The following is a 21,814-nucleotide window of genomic DNA, read 5'->3' as shown; positions in this document are numbered from 1 at the left end:
AAATATGTTGATGTTCCAGTTGCCAAGGAAACGAATATCTGACGTCACGAACGCTCGATTGTCCGGGTGCATAGTGACGTAACGTGGATGACGCGAATGTTCGATATGGCCGATCTTGCGCAGCACGCTACCGTGCACCACGTCTATGACGTAGACCTGACCAGTAATGTGTGACGTACATAGAACGTGACCGGATTCAGACGCGGCCAAACTGCCGGGTCTTCCAGGGACTGTCAAAGTAGATCTGCGTAAATTTTAGAAAATATTTAGTTTGTTGAAAGACAAAACAAAACAGCTTATTTTTTGAACCAATCGACGAAATCAATGAAAAAGCAGAACAGTTAATTTTTTGGACCAATCAACGAAATTAATGTATCTTTTCTACATAATCTTTTCTATGAGGTAATTTCCTTTAAAAAATTTTGAACAATGGAAATTTTCTTCAGCTCCAACTCGTGTCCGAGCATTTGTTTTGTCATCAAGATGGGTGGTAATGTCGGATGAGACTTTGGAGGCCCAGTCTGTGGTGACATGGGCAAAACTCGCCTTGTATGGAGGTTGGGGAACGTGGTTTATTTTAAAAATTTCTGAACAGCAGAAACATAAATATGCTAGATTACAGTTTGACTGACATTCTATTTTCTGTATCAATCAACTCATCGCGGCCGTCCCTTCCCCAGCTGTTAGTTGCTAACCAAACAAGACGAAAACTTTTAAATGTAATAATATTTCAACAAGCTCTTTATGTTGTGGTCTTCCGTTGTAACCATGCTACTGCATGAACTACATGGTCTGAGTGTGGTCCAAGTTGGTCGTTTATCTGTGTCGTATGCTGACAAACACTTACTTGTGCTGGCCTCTGGTGGAATACACATCTATGCATCCCTCCTTACTGTCGGAAGCGTAGATGTCTCCATTTTCATACAACGATGAAGCTGGAAATAAAATTTATTTAATTGATCGGCGTGTAGCAGACATGAGGACAATACGATGTTGCGGAGAAAAGTTGGGTCTGGAGACGATGGTTTTGTTCCTCCAAGTCAGAATGATTTTAGTGTGTCTGAAGAGAGTCTCTTAAATATTTCGGAGTCGGCAACTTCAAGATCAATCCCATAGGCTTCAACTCTAAAGGCTCAAAGCTGCACCTCTGATTATGTCACTTAATTTTTCATGAACAAAGTACGTCTTATTGTTAGTAAACAGTTTGTGACCAACAAATGTCATGTCACGGCGCCCCCACATAGCGGGGTCCGCTGTAGGATACCAAATAACATGTAACTTGAGCTTTCGTTGTGTTCATTGTCATCTTCAATGATTTTTAATTGTTGACACTGCTGCTTTATAAAGCGCTGAGGAGCAACGCATTCTGCGATAGATACAGCGCTATATAAAAACAAGCATTATTATTATTATTAATCTTTGATGATGCAAAAACCCTCCGGATCTGATTTCGTTTTATAATTTCTCCTATAGCGTTTCACGTTTATAATCTTTGATCAAAAAATATATAATGACTCGCCATTTCTATTTGAATAAGGACCTTCTGATTATCCTCTATTTGGGGTGAAACAGGTTGTACAGGCTGTAGAGAGAGTAATAACTATGTTTGATGTGATGACTCTCGATGGTGTTTTAAAATATTCCGTGCTCATTAACACCAAATCATAGAAACATAGTTCCCCTTAAATTTGTGTCTTAAAGCGGACTGTTACCCCATGTTCTTGTGCAAATGCACCGTCCTATTGTCACCACCTGGTAGCTTTTCCACTGCTATGTAAGGTACAGACAAGGAGCATTGTCCATGTTCTATCTCCACCACTTTCTTGTAAACTTCCTTCTTATAACTTTGCTCCTCAAAATTTTCTCTATTTGATATCCTCACTGCCTCCATCAGGTCAACCAGCGCTTGTTCCATACTGGAAGGTCTGTCAATAAAGAAAGACGTAAGACATTCTAATGATAGAAATCATTTTACGCTACATCTACTGTATGGCAAACACCAAGTTTTTGGGCACTGTACACGCAAATATAAAACTTCAACAAGTATTTGTGATCTTTCGTCCAACGACAGATTTTCAGTAGAGGTTTGAATTCCTTCATTTTTTTACTTGCTTTACTCGGTCTACTACTCTTCTTACATGTTACTTAACTACTTATCTATTGCACAAATTTTTGGTAACTTGCATAACTTTTTTGCATTCCTATTTCACAGCCAGAAGAATTTCTACACGATTTTTTAACATCACCTTGCATTACATATACGTTACATGCAGCAGCACAATTTACCTTTTTGGTTTTGTTCTCATGTTAGGTTTTGTGACGTCACTTTTAAATCCTTCCTGGCCGCCTAACAGTCGCGTCATCAACTTGTTTTGATGATCCTGCAATTGGCGAAGTTTTCGTGGCGACAGCTGATCTTCTTTCACGCCATGCCCGTTGACGTCATAAAAGTGTTTCCAGTTCTCTGTCACGTAATCTCTTCGTGATTCGATGGGCACGCTTCCACCCTGAAAGTACTCCTCGTAGTCGAACTGATCTGGCGTCACGCTTCCTGACCCCAACTTCCGCTGCTCTTTGAAAGGTTGACTGTGTGTGACATCATCATGTTGACTCTTGGGATCCGTCTCTTTCACCTGTGACGTAACTGGCATCACCCGCTCTGTCGTGCCGACCAGTCGATTGGTCGCTTCGGTCATCGGTTTCTGAGTCGTCGCGTGGCTACTTCTTTCGTTACGATTTGCGTCGAGACTTCCCGAAACGTCGCCATGGTAACTATCTTCCAACTGCTCGGGCGATGTATCTTCACGGTTGGTCATCCCCTCTGGAGCGAACTTGGAAAAGACACTGATTGTGTTGAACTTGGATACTGGAGAATAGTCGCTTTCCTCTGCCATTTCCATCACCATCGTGGCAACAGAAGTTTCCAACCCAGTGCTAGGTTTCGCTGGATGTTCTACGAGATTATCACCATGGCTGAGATGGCCTTTCATGTCAACGTATGTCGGGTCTTCTGCTGTTAGTGCCGGTTTTATGTCGATTTGAATGTCCTTTTTTGAGTGCTGATGTTCTGATGTTTCGTGTCCATGCTGTACTGCGTCATCGCTTGTGATGTCGCAGTGTGCGTGACTTTTTTGATCTGAGTCATCGTTTGATGAGCTTTTGAAAGTCACTAGGTTTTGCAAGCTTGAAGACAGGCCTTGTTGACCTGGAACAAGAAGAAAATGCGTTTTGCTATCTTTCCTTTTTTTCGACTTTTGTGTCTTTATATTTTTGTCGGTAGTTGGCGTGGTGGGTAAACTGCTTACTTCCTTTTTTGATTTTCTCAAGGAACTCCCTCGTCGTAACAAACCCCCTTCCTTGCCTGGAGAACCGTGTATTATCTTATTGAAAATTCCTGATAACACCTTAGCTGGGCTTCTTGTTTTGTGTCTTTCACGTTTGCCTTCAGTGTTTCTTATCGTGAGCTTATTGTCATCTTCTTTGAGTTTAGGAAGAGTTGTATCCTCCAACACAATGACGTCCGATTTTCGTTTAGGAGGAGTTGTATCCTCCACAACAATGACTTCCGATTTTCGTTCAGGAGGAGTTGTATCTTCTGGCACAAATTTCAATTTTTGTTCAAGAGGAGAAGTATCTTCTACTACAACGACCTCTGATTTTCGCTCAATAGGAGTTTTTTCCACCACAATAACATTTGATTGACCTTCAAGTTTATTGATCATCACAGAAGAAGGATGGATTTGGTTCATCTCTACGTAATCTTCGTCAACACTGTCCTTTCGTAGCGATGATCGCTCACTCCAATCAAACAGTTGCACAACTAATTCCTTGCCCAGAGTCTGCTTTTCATCATCACTGATTTTACCGCGTTTCTCTTTTCCGCTTTTCTTGCCTTTGACATCATAGTGGCCGGATAGTGCACTTGTTGACCTTGGCCTTGTTGGAAGAAGGGGAGTTGGATCGTCTCTAAATACAAATCATATATTAGCCCCGTGTCTTCTGATTGTGTATGAACCTTGTTACAATGTGTGTACAGAACAATGACTGAAGGCAAAGATTCACGTTTACTTTTCGAGTTTCATAAGCGCAGTGGTGATCCGAATTAGATCACCTACAATAGGGGAGATTCAACCATTATAGCAGGTTTCATTTAAATTTTATAGATAATTAATTAATGCGAACCGAATTTTGTGTTGTTATCAAAAACTTGTTTTGTGAGGTCATACTTACGTCTGTAACGTAAGAACCTCGGCGGAATTGACCCTGCGGCTTGGCATCCCTCCAAAGTCTGTCACTTTGTCCCAATCTGACGCCACAATAGAATTCCTTCCGAATAGTCTACGTCGTGGCCTACACAAACAGCAGCACATGTCATCGAAACACATTTGCATCCGTCATGATTTACAGCTAACGAGACATTGTCAAAGAAACAACATTGTGCCAGATACAACTGAAGAATTTTTGATAAAGAGCTATTAGCGTTTTGATGTTCAGGGGATTTTGGACAGAACTATGTGTTCATTTGAATTGAAGAATACATTTAATTTCATATTGTTTGTGTATTGCTTGTTTGCGTTTGTGCCGTCACAATACACCTAAGAATCTAGATGAGAATCTAAACATCCGATATTTTTCCACTTATTTATTTGTTGTGTTTTTTCACTCGCTGAACCAGTATACTCGGAATAGTTATCTAACCAAAGCAGATAAGCGATAAGTCATTTCTTCATGCATTTTCGTTTGAGTCAGGCATTTAAAAATATTTTTGTCTGTGGTAGTACTTTCAAGAATTACGTTTGCTTGTCTGATATGAATGAGACAATAAACCCGTTCCTTTTCGAACTGGAATTTAATTTCAAAGTAAACTTGCATCAAACTCGCACTCTAAGAGGTATAGATCGCATGTTGACAAAATGTAAACTTTTCGCATTCACACAATATTGCTTGGTAGTTAATTTTTGTTAACTAGCAGGCCATAACTGTAAGAAGAGCCGTATGCATTTTTCTTTAGAGCAGCGTACTTTATAATTATGAAAGAAATCAAGGGCTATAGTCGAAGAGGTACCACTCCAAATCGACAGCATACCTTTGAGTGTGTTACCAAAACCAAAGCCACATGCTCTTGAGCGGTGTCGAACCGGCACCCAATCGACCGTCGAATCATGGCTCTACCACTCGACTGTATCACCGACATAACTAAAATACATTAACTTACACTATATCTGTGCTAATCCCATCTTTTCTTCCGCTTAGCCTTTTAAGGATCGTTCGTTGCCGTTTCTTCTTTTTCTCATCTTCTTTTTTGGGAAATCCCAGTGTTGGAATTCTTAGAATTTCGTCACTAGTTGGGAATTGCATTTGCTGTATTAGTGATTTTGATCCCCTCGATTCTTGCTGGTACACGATTATTTTAGGGGGCTTGTTGCGGTCAGGGGAGTGGGTGATAGCCAACCACCCCCCATCTGGGTTACTTGAATGGTCTTTTTTATTTACACGCGGGTTAGAACTCTTTAATTTTCCTTCAGATGTGAGAAAATCTTCCAGCATCTTTTGTGGACTTCTTAGCTGTCTTTTCCGCTGAGGGTGTTTGTCAGTTTTCAAAGACACCGCGCGTCGTATCTTTGTCTCTTTGTTTCGTCTCCACGACGTCTGTTCCACACTGTATCCATCAAGGTTGTACCGCTTTAGAGCAGATCTTTGCTTCATGCTTGAAAAGCGTCTCTTCACCTGCATCATCACTTTGCTAGGAGATGTCGTGGTGGACGGGATGTAAGAATCATCACTGTCACTATTTACCATAAACGCTCCCCTGATGTTTAATTCTACTCTCTCATTCTTGCCTTTTCCATTTCTTGCTAATTCAACTTCTGCGTTTTCTATCATTTGAATATTATGCGCTTCCAGTTCCAACTTCCTAATCTCTTCCTCATGTTTTTGTTTTTCTTCTTCAATCTCTGCGATCCTTGCTTTCCTCTCACTCCTCATCTTTTCATGGTCAACATCAGGAGCAGTTCCTTCTTTATGGGTCTCTTCTTTCACATGCTTCAGAATAAGATCCAAGTCAAGTTCTAATACTTTTGATTTGGAATGAGTTGGCGATTTGAAGATGCTTGTTAATGCCTGACTAATTCTATTGGAGTGGCGATGCTGCTTAGATGTATTCTTTTGAGAGACTGTCTTTCTCTCCATGTGGCTTGTAATGTCATCCAAAGATGTGTTGGATTCAAATACGTTATCATCTTCACTGACTTCTACTTTGTCATAACTTTGCAGAGTTTTATTTCTTTTCCTCTTCAGTCTATTTTTATTTTTTAGTTGTTCAGCAGTTGCAGCAGATTTTGATCTCTCAACTCGATTGAGATCACTATTTGGATCGGCAAGTTTTTTCAACTTTGGCAACTTCTTTGGTGAAGTGAATATCAAACCCAGCTTTTGCTTGACAGGTGACAAGAGGCTCCCCTGCGAAACACGATGGGACTTTGCGATGAAATCTTTTCCAAGCGGAACATTCATGTGGTCGTTGTCCTGTGCTGATGTTTGTTGTTGCTTTCGGTCTTCAACTTCTTCCCTGCTTGCTTGAGCAGTGTTGACGTCATTCAATTTTTCGTCATGCATGATGACGTCGACAAAGTTATCTTCATGAAGAGAGTCATCTTCTGCTGTATGTTGCTTTTCTGGGGAAAAGAGCGAAGAGTTGAGTCCTGTTTCTTTGGATGCATGGTTATGACGTATTTGCAGCTGCAATTTTGTCGATTTATTTCTGAATGCCGTCTCTTTACTTGTCTTGTTATTTGCGACCGAAGGTGGTTTTTGGTTTGAATAGTTATTTATCTTCACTACAGCTTCAATAGGCGTCGGAGAATGCCCTTTGCAAATTGTCGATTTTTTCTTGTTCGAGATAAAATGAGTTTCTCTGATTGGCTCTTCATGTTCATCTTGGACCTTTCTTGTTCTGACCACTGACTGTTGAGTCATAAAGTTTGACGGACGCACTGACGAGAAATCGTTCACGTCACTAGTAAGGTCATCGACTGACTTGGAGCAACACTTCTTTTCGTGGTGTAATTCTACTCCAGGATTTAGTAAATTTTCTTGGGATCTGTATTTTCTGTCGGTCTTCACTCCTCTCTTTGGTGTATTTTGATTCAGCGTGGAAAAAGATCCATCGAATTGATGTAAAAGATTTTCTTGTGAACGCGACAACCATTGTGACGTTGGAGAAAGCTGGCCAGAAAGCGAAAAATATTTCAACAAATTTCTATTTTTCTTTTTTGTGGTAGCGTTTGCCCTGATGACTTCTTTGTAGTTTATGTCATATTTGCCGCCATTCTTTGCCACGTCATACTGTCTGACATGTTCAGACAACATTTCAACCGATTTGTAAGCGCGAGAGATCTTCAGTTGCTTTCGAGGACTTTTGTGTGTCCGCTTTTCGTACCGACCTAGTGGGGACCTTAGCTCAGAGTATGTCGAGGATTCCGGTAGACTTTGTTGCTTTATCAACTCTCCGGTTCTGCTTGGGTTTTGGACATCTGTGTTCAAAGCTGCAACCTCTTTAGGATGAGTTTTTATTTTGATTGTTTCTTTATCCATATCAACGCTATATGATCTGATTAAGACCTTTCCTGGACTTCCATGACCTGCAATCAGACTCCTCCGATCCGTTGGTGGATCAGAATCAGAGATCTCTCTGCTTACGTAGCCAAATTCCTCCGAACTTGACACCAGATAACTAGGAGAACCCAGGCTCCGTTTCTGCGAACGTCCAACTCTTGATGGAGTCTCTACATCCTCTACCTCCGATCGGACCCTTAGACGGCCTGTTTCTTCATCTGTGATCAGTTCTTCTAGCTGCAGAAGTCCAGAGCCAAGAGTTTGCCTTGTTTCCGCTTCCGCAAGTTTTTCAACGCTATCCTTCCTCTTGCTGATTGGACTCATAGCGTTGATGTATTGCCTCAATTGGCGTCTTTTGCTTCTTTGTTTCCCTCGAATGAACTTCTGTGGCGTTGTCAGCTGATTGACCGCGTCATCACTGGGTTGATCGTCTGACGTCAGTGCAGGGCTGTCGTGGTCAGCGAGGCTGCTATCGCCACTTTCAGTCAGTGACATTTGTTTTGTCATAAACCCCTTCTGCTTCTTTTTGCTGATTCTCTGCAAAACAAGACCATTACAGTTTGTACATGTGTTAACAAAATTTCAGTTCTACAAAAAAAGGTTTGTCGCATCCAAAGATATGCTTGGATGCTGAAAATGTAAACTAAGTGAACGGGAAGAAAAAGAAGCCGTCTGTGCCCAGCTTCAAGTACTTTACTAAGACACAGCCACATGCAATCAATAGATGTCCAATAACAGAATGAATGAAAGCTATTTGGATGCAAATTTTGAAAAGAACAAACTGTTAACGCTGTTCGGAGAGAAGTAACTCTATTTGCTTGAAACATGTTTTCGATTGTAACTGCACCTTCAAGCTGATCCGTTTCATCTTGTGTTTTGCATATGCTGTACTTGGTTTCCTCAAATGTTTCCGCCTTGCTTTTTTGCTATTGAATTTTCACTTCATGCTTTTGGGTTAATAAGATTCGATTCATACGTTTTATACACAACAAAAAATCACGAAATAGCTGTAACAACTGTAACAAAATAGTTTTTCAAATTTTTAAAGTATTTTTAGTGAAATAAAAAAAAGTGATATATATCTTCTAGCATTTGTAATATATACATTCTACTGTAGTATATGTTTCTATTATATATAGTATAGTCTAGCATTTTCTAGTATTATTACGTTGCAGTAGTGAAATAATTTTTATTGGCAATCCAATTCTATTTGTATAAGCCTGTATAATTATGATTTCAATAAATTGAAACTGATTCAGCGCCTTACAAAGATTATATCAGGCCCTGCATGCATTGAAAAAACCTTACTAAGATGGGAAGCAGCTAAACTATTTTCTCTACTTTGTGTAAAGTTGCCTTCAAATGCATGTGAAGGACTTACATATCTACTTGAGTGGCACACGGAGAGTGGACTTTTACGTCTCACTTTAGCGAGTTGCAAGTGTTGCTTTATCGCATTTATGTGTATGCTTTGTTGCAATATCTGGTTAATGCATTTGTTCGTGCTTACATTGATTCGTCACTTGTTTATCGTCTGCTACTCTATAGTCTATGCTATGTTCAGATCAATTTACTTAGATAGCTAAACTATTCTAGCCTGCTCCTGATTTCTTAAGTATAAGTTAAAACTTGACTTGTACGGTAACCGAAATTGCTAATCAGCAGTGAACCATCGAAGATTATTTGAAATGGATCATCATTCAAGTAGTACTTAGATATGCAGTAGGCCTACAACTCTTACTCTGAATAAGCTTTTGAACAATACTCAACGCATAACAACAGTACGGTACGTTTGGTTTATGTATGCATCCTACAGTCCTACGTACTATTATGCTTGGTAAAGAAAGTGTTTTAATGAATATTTTGCTGCTATATTTCTCAAAATTATGGCAACAAGTTAATTACAAATAAATGAAGCCCTTTTTACGATTGTTGTCCCCATCAAGCAGGAAACCCAGCTTGCCATCCAGTACACACATCAATAGATTTGATAAACAATCGTATTTGAAATCATCTCACAGCAACAAAACAAGCCACAATTACTTCATTGACATGCTCAGCTTTTGCTGTAGAAGCAAAGCAATGTAATAATAAGTTGTGTATACTCGCACTGGTTTATTCCTACAGGAAGTCTTCATGAAACTTAAAAAGCATTTTTCCGAAATAAAACATTCTAGCTTCGTTTGATGACTCATACTTATTCTACAATGCAAACCTCTCTTTTGTCTCCACTGCTTCTTTCACCTACCCAACCTTGGACAAGCGCCGCTTTTTGCATCTATGACATCATAATTATGCATCATTGTGTGACATCATCACAATTACCGGCGAAAGATTAGCTGCTAATACTGGCCTGTGTTGCTAAGCAACGCTGTTATTGTTATCTTTGCCGCTTCATAACCACATTGCTTAAATAAACCACAGCTGAACACTAAATGATGTTTGTGTGCATCTCGCTGGGTGTGTAAAGACAATGCTCTTGAGTAAGCGGACTGGGTTCGATACCCCGCCTGATTGCATCAATGTACTTCGAGGAATGTTATTCAACTTTTGTAACCGCTTCCACAATTTGCAAATACCAGTATCAAATTTTTAGAACGCCCAGTTTTGTTTTCGTTTTGTACAATTGCGTATTGATAAGACACCAACTGGTGCGCTTGAAGGCGGCACGAAAGCTAGTTTCCTTGTCTTCCCGTCCACTTTATATTGTTCTTTAACCACCAGGTATAAGCCTAGTTGCGAAAAATCAACTTAACCCCTCAACTTAGTGGTTTTCAACTTCGGGGCCGTTTATAAGGTTCCGTGAATGCATTGGTTTTATAAAAAAGAACACCAAAGCATTAAGTTTCACACGGTTAAGAGCAGCCAATTGTTGCAAAATTTTCATCCAAGGTTCTTATAAGGTTAAATGTGCGCGCACTGCGCTGGCTTACCAGTTTTTTGAAAAGGGTGCTTGGCTACAAAAATGTTGGTAATCACTGCTTTATCCCCCTCCCCTAACAAAGCCTGTTTGTTACGCGATAATTTTTAACCTTTTGTTTTCTTTTTAGGTTCGAAGTCCGGATCTGGATCGTGACGTCACGCCTAGTTACGACATCGAAATCCTGGCCATCGATTCCGGCGGGGTTCGGATGACTGGCACTACGATTGTCACCGTCATAATAACCGACATCAACGACAAGCTTCCTGAATTCATAAACACCAATTTCTCTTCCAGCGTGTCAGAGATGGCGTCCCGAGATGAAGGTGAAAAAATGTATCTTCTTTTACAATGTGTATTTATTTATATCTTTTGTTTTAGATTTTGTGTTTGTTTCATATTTCAGTTTATGCTGAACAGTTACGTCATAATCATGTATTACAAACCCTAACCAACATATGACGCAATGTTGCCCGACTTGTAGATGCGGCTATGCCTACTCCGATTGTTGTGGTTTCTTTCGACCCACATTACTTAGAGAGGGGTTAATTGTCCCCACTCCAACAAGTTTGTCATCTTTCTTTAAGTTTTTTTGTGCTATTTTACGCCACAATCCTTTTTACTTCAGTCATTTGGGAAGTACACGCGAACGACAGCGATACGAGCGCCGATCTGAGTTACAGCATCTCCAACTTGAATTGTTTCAACGAGCGCGGAATATCTCCACCTGGCGGATGCGGAACACCCTTCCGAATGACAACAATAAATCAGGTGAGGAGTTCAGCAGCACATGGGTGCTGTATGGTTGGGTTACAGGAGTTCTTCTTTCTTCAACAATGTTGCTCTGAATCTTTGGCTGCGTTGTGGAGTTGTGTGGCGGTATGAGCGATGTTCGAAAGGACCCAGGCTCGACACCCACCGAAAGCATGCAACTGGGTATTGCTTCAATACAAATTCATAGGTTTGAAGATGGACCTGACATTGAGTTTTTTTATGCCTTGTTTCTGGGTTTAGGTTGGACAACTGATTGTCGCGGACCCATTGGACCGTGAAACAATAGCAAGATATACAGGTGACGTGTCAGTGACAGATTTGAATGCTGACGAGAACGAACAGAAAACAACAGGTAATACTGCTAGTTGTACTCTGTGTCGCTTTGCAACTGCAAAAGATGTTTCACAAATGTCTATTTTTTCCAATTTTGCATCTCAGTCACAAGATGACCCACGGGTATTGGATAACCCTAGTTCTGTATTAGCGGATTTGTTTTTGGTTAACAGCTAAAGCTGCTTCAGGGGTGTATTTTTTTCGTTTGTTATCTTCTCTCACACCGCTTTACGCGAGGAAGCACAATCGCTTTTATTTTGTTAAATTCTCCATTTGACCCGACCAGGAATCGAACCCCCGTCTCCCACACACTGAAGCGGTAACATAAACTCGTTTTTCATTGTGCTGGTGGCAAAGCATCGCCAGCTTGCAGAATGCAGAGCCGGTCACTTTTCATGTGCTCAACGTCTTCAGGCGTAATTAATGTAAAAAGGATCACCTTTGGTGATCTGAAACAAGATGGTCCGCTAAAATAGAAAGTGTGAAGGCCTTTACAGCCCATCTGCCAAGCATTAAAACTGCGCTCGAAGCACTACTACAGCTGAACCTTACTGCTAAAACAAAAAGTGATGTGTATGGTGCAATATCATATGTAACATCATTGAGTTTGGTTCGAGCAAGCAAAGGCGCAGCTATGCGACTAGATGAGTGCCATTCATAGCTGCGTGACTGGTCATCCTCTTACGATGCTTGGCTTTTGCACTGAGAAAGTCTGCAAAGGATTTTAGTTGAGGCAGAAGTTTTTCAGCGTTTCTTTTTTAATTGTATTGTAAGTAAGGAGCTGTATTGTAAGTTAAATGAATTGAGGCACATTGGTACAAGAAACGCACTGTCGATCAACACAAAGGAAGATGATCAGCAATCCCACCGAACTGCGAACTGTTGTGCCAGTGGCTCAAAGCTTCTACAAGTATGTGCAAGGGTTAAGCGTCCACAGCGGCTTTCTCAGTCCGAGGATAAATATCAACTCAAGTATTCATGAACTTGAACACAAGTTTGTATTGTTGCGTAACCAAATACTTGGTTCTAGAATTCTTCCAATTGACTGTTGACGACTTCAACGACAATCCACCGCGGTTTGATAGCGTCACCGACGACCTCGAAGTGAACGAAGGAGTCCCGAACGCCGTCATCGGCCAGGTAGGTTCAGTGATGTCACTCGTCTGCTGCGGAAATTTCATTTTTATCTTTGAATATCTTCAATTTTCTCTACAAACGAAACTATACGGGGCTTACTTGCTTCAACTAAATACAAAGTTGCTCAAGCAAACTCCAAATCCACTTCACTCCGATCTTTTGTGAAAAGTAAAACTATGAATCCACTTCATTTTCTGAAAATCGGGCGCAAACTGCGACTCCACTCCATGCTCAACTCTAATTAGAAATGTTTCGCATATTTCCATGTTTTATTTTAACCGCATGCTAATCACGGTGCGCCACCTTTTGCAAACCGTCTTTCATACTTCTTGTCCACTAGGTGACAGCCAGTGACCCGGATGCTGGAAACAATGGAGTTGTGACTTATCAAGTCAGCAGTGAAGATGCAGCATTCGTCAGCATAAACCCCAATAACGGTATTTAGTGGCAAACAGTTTTTATTTTGTACAACACCGGTAGGGTTTGGGTAACAAAAGAGCTAGTGCGATTACTCAAAGGTGACTAAGCCAACAAGAGCGGCTGGTTTTACATTTTCTGGCAACTTTTTCTGGCTGGGAAGACACATTAAAAGCAAAATTTCAAAACCATTGTATCTGCACTTCCTCTGGGATATATTTGTGTTAATTTAAATTTAATATTTTTGGAACTTATATGATTTGAATCTTGACCGATTGAGCTAGTATTGCCAAAATATGTTCATTGAAGGCTTGAGTGCTGCAATTGAAAGGCTGCCAACAGAAACTTTCCAACAGAAACTTTCCTCTGCCTCGATAGCTCCAGAAGAAGCTTCAAGATCAAGCAGTGCTGGTTCGGCTCTCGGGGTGTGCGCTTGAGCCACGCATTTTAAAGGCCGCTCTCCATCCAACGGCACCTGGTGAATAGAATAATTTCTACCAGGAATAACTTATCAACGCTTTGTCAGGCCGAGGATAAAGGTTCGAAAACAACCAACCAACTACGCAACGTTCTTCAACTCTTGGCCTGTCCTGGTTCTTGGCAGCAACTGCAGTAGAAATAAAAGCATCTACAAGTATGCGAAACTACCAGGAAAAACCAATCAAGGCTTTGTCAGGCCGAGGATAAAGATTCTCACGACCAATCAATGCATTTCAGGTTTGCTTACTACAACTGATGAGATCATCGACAGAGAGACGATCGGTGATTGGTTAAATATCACCGTCATAGCAACGGACGGGGGCTCCCCTTCTCTTAACCAATCGACTGAGTTGAGCATTCGAATAGTTGATGTTAACGACAACGACCCTGTATTCGTGGGGGTAAGTTATTTGGGGGTTGGTAGTTTATATGTTGGGGTGGGTTGGACTTTTTACGTAGTGCAATGATCCTAATAGTTCAAAAATGTGAAGTTTTATGAAGCTAATTTATTACGTTCAACCATGGCCACCTGGAGATGCGGCCTGATTTGTCACATTTTGCAGATTTTGATTACAGCTACTGCTAGTGCTTGACTGACATTTTTTGAGATGTTTTTACTTTTTGCGGTTTCCTAATGACAAAAAACTTTTTTGTTGGCTTGGGGAGGCAATGGCAAATGAGAAAAAGTAAGTTGAAAAACGCAAAATCAGACTGTTATTGAAAATTAACAGTCTGACTAAAATCTACAAAATCAAATTTTCTTTGTTTTTCAACATGTGAGGATGTTAAAACCTATTGTGGCATCTGGGGAAAAGAATAAAGAAAGCTTAAAAATCTAATTTTTAGAAAAATTTATTTAAACGTTCGCCCAAAGTTAGAAAAACCTGGAAATTTCTGCAAAATGTGACAAATCAGGCCGTATCTTTAGGTGGCCATGGTTCAACTAATAACTTTAATTAAAAATGCGCTTATACTGTTGTGTTAAGATAATGGCTACTTGCATGTATTCACTCAGATGACGTGGCTAGACTGATATGGGGAATGTGTCCATCCGAGCTTTACCGTATGCATGTAACTTGATATATAGGGTGTTGAGTTGTTATATTATATAAAGTTGTCCATTTGGTAACAAAAATTCAGCTCATGGTATTAACAGAATTGATCAGTTGTTGCGGATCGGTGGGAAGCAGTTCACAACCTCGGTGACAACCTAACCACTAGACCAGCACTTATATAATATTTTCTTCTTCAGTAGGGCATTAAAGTAGGGCTTAAAGCGTTGAGAGCCACTGCATTGCACCATCACATTAAGTCGAACTGCCTCTTAGGTTCCTTACGAAGGCGAAGTCTTGGAGAACGCCACGACAGGAACCGTCGTCTTGACCGTGGACACAACGGATGAAGATGTTGGAGTCCATGCGGACGTCGTGTATAGAATCTTGCTTGGGAACGAGCTGGGACAGTTTGACATCAACATCACGAGCGTGAGTGTAGTAGAATCCAGCCTCTTCTTTGATATTGCTCAGTTGACAGTTGTTTATTATTCTTTGTTTCAAAGTTTATTCATATTTTCTTGTTTTAAAGAATGAAACGTTTACATAGAACCAGTGACTATTATTATTATTATAAAAAATCCCTGTACAGCTTTCAAAAGTGCCTTGTTAATTCTTTAAATACTAAATGTTAATCTTCATTATCATTCATTCGGGCGTACCTGGTGGGATATGTTGCTCTTTCTTTGTCAGGACGCTTAACAACAATTATTTATTAAATCTCCTGAAGACGAAGACCGGCTTCTTGCCCTTCTGTTGGTTTCAAAGTGCCATGAAAACCTTCAATCACCATTCTTTCGCACATCCGACAACCTATCTTGCCTTGACAGACGAATAAGCTGTGACTGCGATAAGGGGACATAGTTTTAAATAGAAATTTAATTCCAGGGCGAAGTTTTCGTGGCTTCTGATTTGGACCGTGAGAGATGGCCCACCTTCACCCTGACCATCAGCGCCACAGACAACAGGGGGTCCGGCGGTAATCAGCAAACTGCTCTGGCAACGATAACCATTCTGGTGAGGACTTGCCCACTCCAGAATGTGAACTTTTAATGGCGCTACTGTTAAATCAGTGTTATGCCTACTTTCGATTTAAGCGATGCGAAAATAACTGATTGTTTCATCTTATTCGTCTCTTTGCATGAACTGTGGACTTTGTGCTCGTGGTTAATATTAATTATTAATAGATTGAGTTTCGCTTTTGGCAGCATTTGTTTATTTCACAAGTGAAGATACAAACGACCTGTTTTAGCCTGATGCTGCGGGTTCGCTGTGGTAGTACTGGTGGCAGTTTGCACTAACTTTCGGAAAACAGTTCCCTAGTCATGTGCAATGACGAATTTGAATATGCGGAGAAGGTGTTTTATAGCTTGAAGTTGACTTTTCATTTGAATTTCAACGTTTTAAGTGAAAAGTGCTGCAGCTTCGGGCTATGAGAACCTTCTCGTGGCCATTTGCAACACTTTTCTGTGGTTTTGTCCTGTAGTTATTATTAAGCTACCACCGCGTCTTTATTCGGCAGTAGACAAAGCAAATAACCAGCATTGAATGTCGTTGTTGTCTGTAGGATGTGAACGATAGCCCCCCTGCTTTCAGCTCATCGATGTACCAGACCGACTTTGACGAGGATTCTGCTGATGGTAGCGTGGTGTACACCTTGACAGCTACTGACAAAGATGTTGGCGTCAATGCTAAGCTAAGATACTCCATTGTTGGTGGAAATGAAAACGGTGCTTTTTCTAATTTAATAATTATTTAATTATTTAAGGTATCTTTACTTATTGTTCTTTTTGTCTTCTCAACTATACAAAATTGTTTAATATTTCTGGAATTATTATTGATACGATGTAAAATTGTTTTCTTCCACGTGTTGGCGAGATATCGCGCATTTTGGATATCTATTAGCCGATATCTTCTCTGAATTTGTTTTGTTTTTTACCATACTTTGTGACACGCCTAATGCCTATCCTACAGGCTACAGAAATGCTTTAAAGCACTTTGAAACACATCAAAAGTCAAACAAAGTTAGCCCTCATAAGTGGCTTCACGTCAATTATTTTAGGTGAGTTTGAAATCAACCCCACCAGCGGTGTTGTGACCCTCAGCTCTTCGATCTTAAACGGCGATGCTGAGTACCAGATTGAAGTAATGGCGGTCGATGGCGGGGAAAACCCCATGAACGATACCTGCTTGTTGATCATTTCTGTGAATGACGTCAATAACAACCAGCCGGAGTTCGTGAACCTTCCAAGCAGTGAACCGATCACTGTGCAAGAAGTAAGATTCTTTATGTCTATGGAGTATTTTACGTTGCATTTGGGTAATCGGATGTTTATTCGATCGTTTTGATGTTAATTTTGTTGAACATTTCCTGTGTGTTGGTAAAGATGGCTACGCATTAATTATCACTTTAATCGATTGGTACGTAATTTTTTAGACACACGTCATCGCCGATGACGTCATGTCATGAAGAGATGACGTAAGACTTATCTCAGGCATAGTTTCGTCATAAAGCACAAACTTCCGCAGGAAAGCTCCAGGAACACGTTCGTGTTCCGAGTAAACGCGACCGACGCGGACCGTGGGGACAATGGCCGGATCACTTACAGCCTGACGGAGGGGGCCACCGAGTTCTCGATCGACGGTGTAGACGGAACCATAACAACCATAATGGTGTTTGACAGAGAAGCCAAAGCCACCTACCAGGTCGTTATCTGGTTCTTTGTTTATCGTCATTATTTTAGTTTCTTTAACCGGCTCGTTGACTTAGTGATAGGCTATGCAATGCATAAGTTGTCACTTGATACATAGTATGATTCTGTAATAATGCTAGACTATATTCCTGCTTGACAAGCAATTGTTTTAGTTTGTATGCTTTCTGCTTAGCACACAGAAAAGGATTCAGAATAATGATGCACTCGGCTCAGCCTTGACACGGCTGCACTGACACTGTCTACGATGTAAAGCGCTGAGACCATCAACAGCTTAGTCGGCTGCATTGCCGAGTGGTTAGACCCTGGAACGATGTTCGAAAGGGCGCCAGGTTCGACACCGCTCAAGAGCATGTGGCTGTGGCTTTCGTAAAACACTTAAAGGCATGCTGTCTATTGCGGAGTGGCGCTCCTTCGACTATAGCTCTTGATATCTCATTGCTTTAGTGAGAAATACCTACGACCCTTCTCAGAGCTATGGCCTGCTGAACTAAGACCAACACATATTTGTGATCGAGTTATTAATATTGTTACAATACAATTTAACTCCAGTGACTCCAATGTTACCCAGCATTTTGCAAATGACTCGTTGTCGTTTTATTACGTCACTAACATTCCATTTACATCTGCGCTTTCCGCTTCCTTGAAGTTAAACTTTTGTCAAGTCAAGGACATAACATTAGATAGGTGATCCCATGCTTGATTCCAAGCATTGGGGTATGAGAAGATAAGGTTCTTATTTTGTTACATTTTTGACACTAACGAGAGTAGGGTGACCAGTTCCTTTCACTCACCACCTCTTCATTAGCATTGTTGCTACGACCACCCAATACCCTGGGTACATATCGTTACGGGATGAGAAACGGTCCGTTTTTACGGCCTCCACAAGAGTCAAGCATCAATACAACTTGTTTTATTTCTAGTTAAGCTTGCTTTCAACAGCAAACCTTAAATTGTGTAAAACCTAACTTCATTTACTGCTTTTTAACCGAGAAAAAGTACAACATTTTTGTAAATCAGAAAAACGCAATCTAGTGTGAATACGCCAAAATCGGATGTAGTTTTGAGTCCCCCTATTTGAAAATCCTTTCGTTCATCCCGGATGTTCAATTATTTTACTAACATCTTCCAACAGGTAACCGTGAAAGCTGAAGACAACGATCCCTTAGCATCACGTTCGGTAGAAGCATCATTTACCGTCGAAATACTGGACATCGATGATAACCTACCGGTCTACAACACGGTTAGTTGCCAAATGTTTTGATTCATCTCCGCTGGTTGTCTGGCATTGTGCAAAGTGTTTATTCAATTTATGGCTGAGGTTCTATTATGTTGCAACAACGTATTATGTTATGTATTATGTATCATGTTCTACTTTTATTATGTTGCAACAACAGACCACCAATGAGCAAATAATGTCGTTAACTGAGGAGGAAGTGGCTGGCCCACTGTCGGATCCCATCAAGGAAGCTGGAGACGCCGATACAGAAGAAAATTCCATCAACTATTATTACATAACAGGTAAGCAAAGAATTACGTAGCCAGCTTAGTGTACACCGTCAACAATGCTTCACAATAAAAGTTAGAAAGGATTTGTTGTAGCCTATTTCAGAAAATGATAAATATGACTAGGAGTTTCTAATGTTAACCACATTTATGTGTCTATTCGAAACTCAATATATTTTTATACATGTTCGAAAATTCAATTTGTGTTATTGAAACCCAAGTCGACGTTCAAGCTCGGTTAAACTTCACCATTCTCATGCCGAGATGTGTAGAGATTGACAGAACGTGCTGCTGAGCTTTGGCAGTTATCGCACTTTCAAATCTTCGCCAAACAAAGGTTTTGAGTTCAAATCCTCCCAAATTTTGCTAGACATGTTTCTGAGCAATCTGCTTTCCACTCGTTGCTTTTCCGATGAGGTCCAATCAAACAGGGGTACAGCACAAGGGGGTAAGGACCAGGCGATCGTGCGATGAGCACTGGCGAGTTATGTGCCCAGAATAAACAAGAAATCCAGAGACCGTTTTCGTTTAAAGTGTCTCATCCACAGATCTTTTCTTCGGCCTGCATGAAAGTTATGTGTTTGATATAGGCTACGTACTGCTTTTGTGCAATCTACCTCATGTGAAGCCATACTGAAATAAATTGGTTAGTTGATGTGGCCATGAATTGTGCACAATATCAAGTTGTTCATTTATTGAGTTCCATTATGGATGGGGGATCTCCTGCCTGAGAAGCAGGCAGGCCACCATATCAAGAAGATAGCATTTATGTGTTGACCACAACATACCTGATCACATTGGAAAGCTCTGATTAATGATAACTGCCTGGTCCTTCAGCTTAGTTTTGCTTGCTTAGTGGATTGAGTGATCGCATCTACGTAGGTGGACGTGAGTTCGGTACCTGATCTGGTCATATTGAGAATTTATAAAAGTGTTGCTGAATGTCGTTCCGGTCTGGCACTCGGTGTTGACAGAATGGCCCTGTAATAACCGTGCACCTGGCAACGCTGCTATATGGTTGTGATAAAACTATGTAGTGTTCTAAGAGTAACAGATATATGTGATGTGGGCCTACAGCAACCCAGACAACAAAATCCGTCCTTTTTACATTTAAAAACGTCCTTTAAAAACGACGGATTTTGCTGTATGGCTCGTTAATCGCTATGCATCGACACAATTTGTTTTTAGGCGGAAGCGGAGTTGGAAAATTTTGGCTTAACTCGACCACCAGAATCCTTTCAACCATTGCTCCTTTGGATAGAGAACTTCAGGCGCAATACGATCTCGTTATCACGGTGAGTGAGGTCGTAAGCTATTTTATTTGAATCGTTTCATCATTTTTGCTGACAACCTCAATTGTGGTGTGATCATTGGAACGAAAGCCATCTTGAACGTTGTTTGCCTTTGGCAGGCGAGTGACAACTCCCAGTGTCCACACTGCAATACTGACTTAGACGACGACTGGGTGAACGTTCAGAGTGACTCTTCGCACCTCCACGTCATCATCAATCTGGATGACATCAATGATAATGCACCAGTGTTCGGTAGCGAAACGTACAGAGCAGGTGAGGTGTGATAGTCCAGAGATACGAAGCTGGACAGAAATGGATGAATCCAACTAAAACAATACTTTAAGAAACAACTTCGACTTCAGGAGTCCAAAACCGCTCTGATTTTGCATCTCCAGTGCAATCTTAAAATAAACAAAGCAAGATTACTTATTCAAGTAGTTCAGCTTAACGCCACTGACCTCTACTCCGCGGTTTGCACAGAGCAATCATCGATCAAAAAGCCTCCATTCCGCCAACACAATGTCTTATAGACCCGACCGCGCCAACAATGGCCTGGTCACACGACAACCTGGGTTGAACACCTCCTGGTTTATCATCCTGGTATTATTGACACAACAAGATTGCCTAATCTTCATTTTTGATATTTATTTCAATCTGCTATGTTTGTGCTTTTTGAATCGATTGGTTCAAGTGAAACTTGTGCTGCCGTTCCGACAGCATTGCAGCAGTGTGTTTAAAACTTTATGCCAGTTGGTTTTTAAAAAAGTTACAAGAAATAAAATGTCTTTACAACCCCTGCTTGAACTGTGCAGTTCATTGTTGAATATGAAATGTTAAAACGATGATGTCACGTCGTTTGATGCACGAATGATGTCCCTGATTTTATTTTCCCTTTTTCTTTGTCAATAAGTTTAATTGTATTCCAGATATTCCATTCGACAGCCAACCCAATGTAGAAGCCATCGTCGTCCAAGTAACTGCCACCGATGCAGATGCCGGAAATAACGCGGTCATCACATACTCGATTGTCCAAACTATTTGGGTCTTGAACGGCAAGAGGACCACAGTTGAAGTGAGTCTTTCTCCTAAAAGTGCTACTATTCTTTGTATTTACATTATTCGTTGTTACCACGAAGATCTCCTGATTTGCTTGATTGTTCCAAGAGGGGTTCAATCCAGGTGGAGATCCTCATCACTATTCTCCAGTCACTTCCTCTCTTTGTCAACTTGAAAACTTTTTCTGTTTTCAAGTTTGAAGCAGAATGCAACGACCTGAAATCACATATTTTGATCTGAGCTACCGACTTTGCTTTAATTTAGCTGGCGTACTGGCGGTGGGGTGGCGCAACGGATAAGGCGTTGGTTCTCGAATTATGCAAACCTGATTCGACTCCCGGCTTATGCTGGTTGTTGACAAACAACGCTCACCTCTACCCAGGGTGTAATAAATTGGGTGGGCGTAGTTGCTGAAGTAAAGGCGGCTGAGAGAAAAGAACTGGCCATCCTACTCTCGTTAGTGCCGATGGCTTAGTATAATGAGAACCTTATCTTCTCATCCCCCGATGCTTGAATCAAGTA

General features: G+C 40.8%; 1 protein-coding gene across 2 annotated transcripts in view; it reads left to right on the top strand.

Moving 5' to 3' along the window:
* LOC145767310 (cadherin-23-like) overlaps window positions 1-21,814 on the top strand; it is a 58,436-nt gene that overhangs the window by 28,388 nt on the left and 8,234 nt on the right. For both annotated transcript variants that reach the window (XM_082579107.1, XM_082579108.1), the window contains exons 17-32: window positions 10,665-10,860; window positions 11,163-11,305; window positions 11,549-11,660; window positions 12,672-12,781; window positions 13,119-13,215; window positions 13,913-14,076; window positions 15,004-15,159; window positions 15,616-15,744; window positions 16,295-16,457; window positions 16,790-17,004; window positions 17,257-17,433; window positions 18,574-18,681; window positions 18,836-18,959; window positions 20,133-20,239; window positions 20,356-20,509; window positions 21,163-21,308. In XM_082579107.1, the coding sequence (XP_082435233.1) occupies window positions 10,665-10,860; window positions 11,163-11,305; window positions 11,549-11,660; window positions 12,672-12,781; window positions 13,119-13,215; window positions 13,913-14,076; window positions 15,004-15,159; window positions 15,616-15,744; window positions 16,295-16,457; window positions 16,790-17,004; window positions 17,257-17,433; window positions 18,574-18,681; window positions 18,836-18,959; window positions 20,133-20,239; window positions 20,356-20,509; window positions 21,163-21,308 (2,301 nt within the window). The remainder of the gene's footprint in view (window positions 1-10,664; window positions 10,861-11,162; window positions 11,306-11,548; window positions 11,661-12,671; window positions 12,782-13,118; window positions 13,216-13,912; window positions 14,077-15,003; window positions 15,160-15,615; window positions 15,745-16,294; window positions 16,458-16,789; window positions 17,005-17,256; window positions 17,434-18,573; window positions 18,682-18,835; window positions 18,960-20,132; window positions 20,240-20,355; window positions 20,510-21,162; window positions 21,309-21,814) is intronic.

This window comes from Aplidium turbinatum, chromosome 3, assembly GCF_918807975.1.
Source record: "Aplidium turbinatum chromosome 3, kaAplTurb1.1, whole genome shotgun sequence".
Classification (NCBI taxonomy): domain Eukaryota; kingdom Metazoa; phylum Chordata; class Ascidiacea; order Aplousobranchia; family Polyclinidae; genus Aplidium; species Aplidium turbinatum.
The sequence above is the reverse complement of the archived record's forward strand: the minus strand, read 5'-3'. Positions and strand labels throughout refer to the sequence as shown.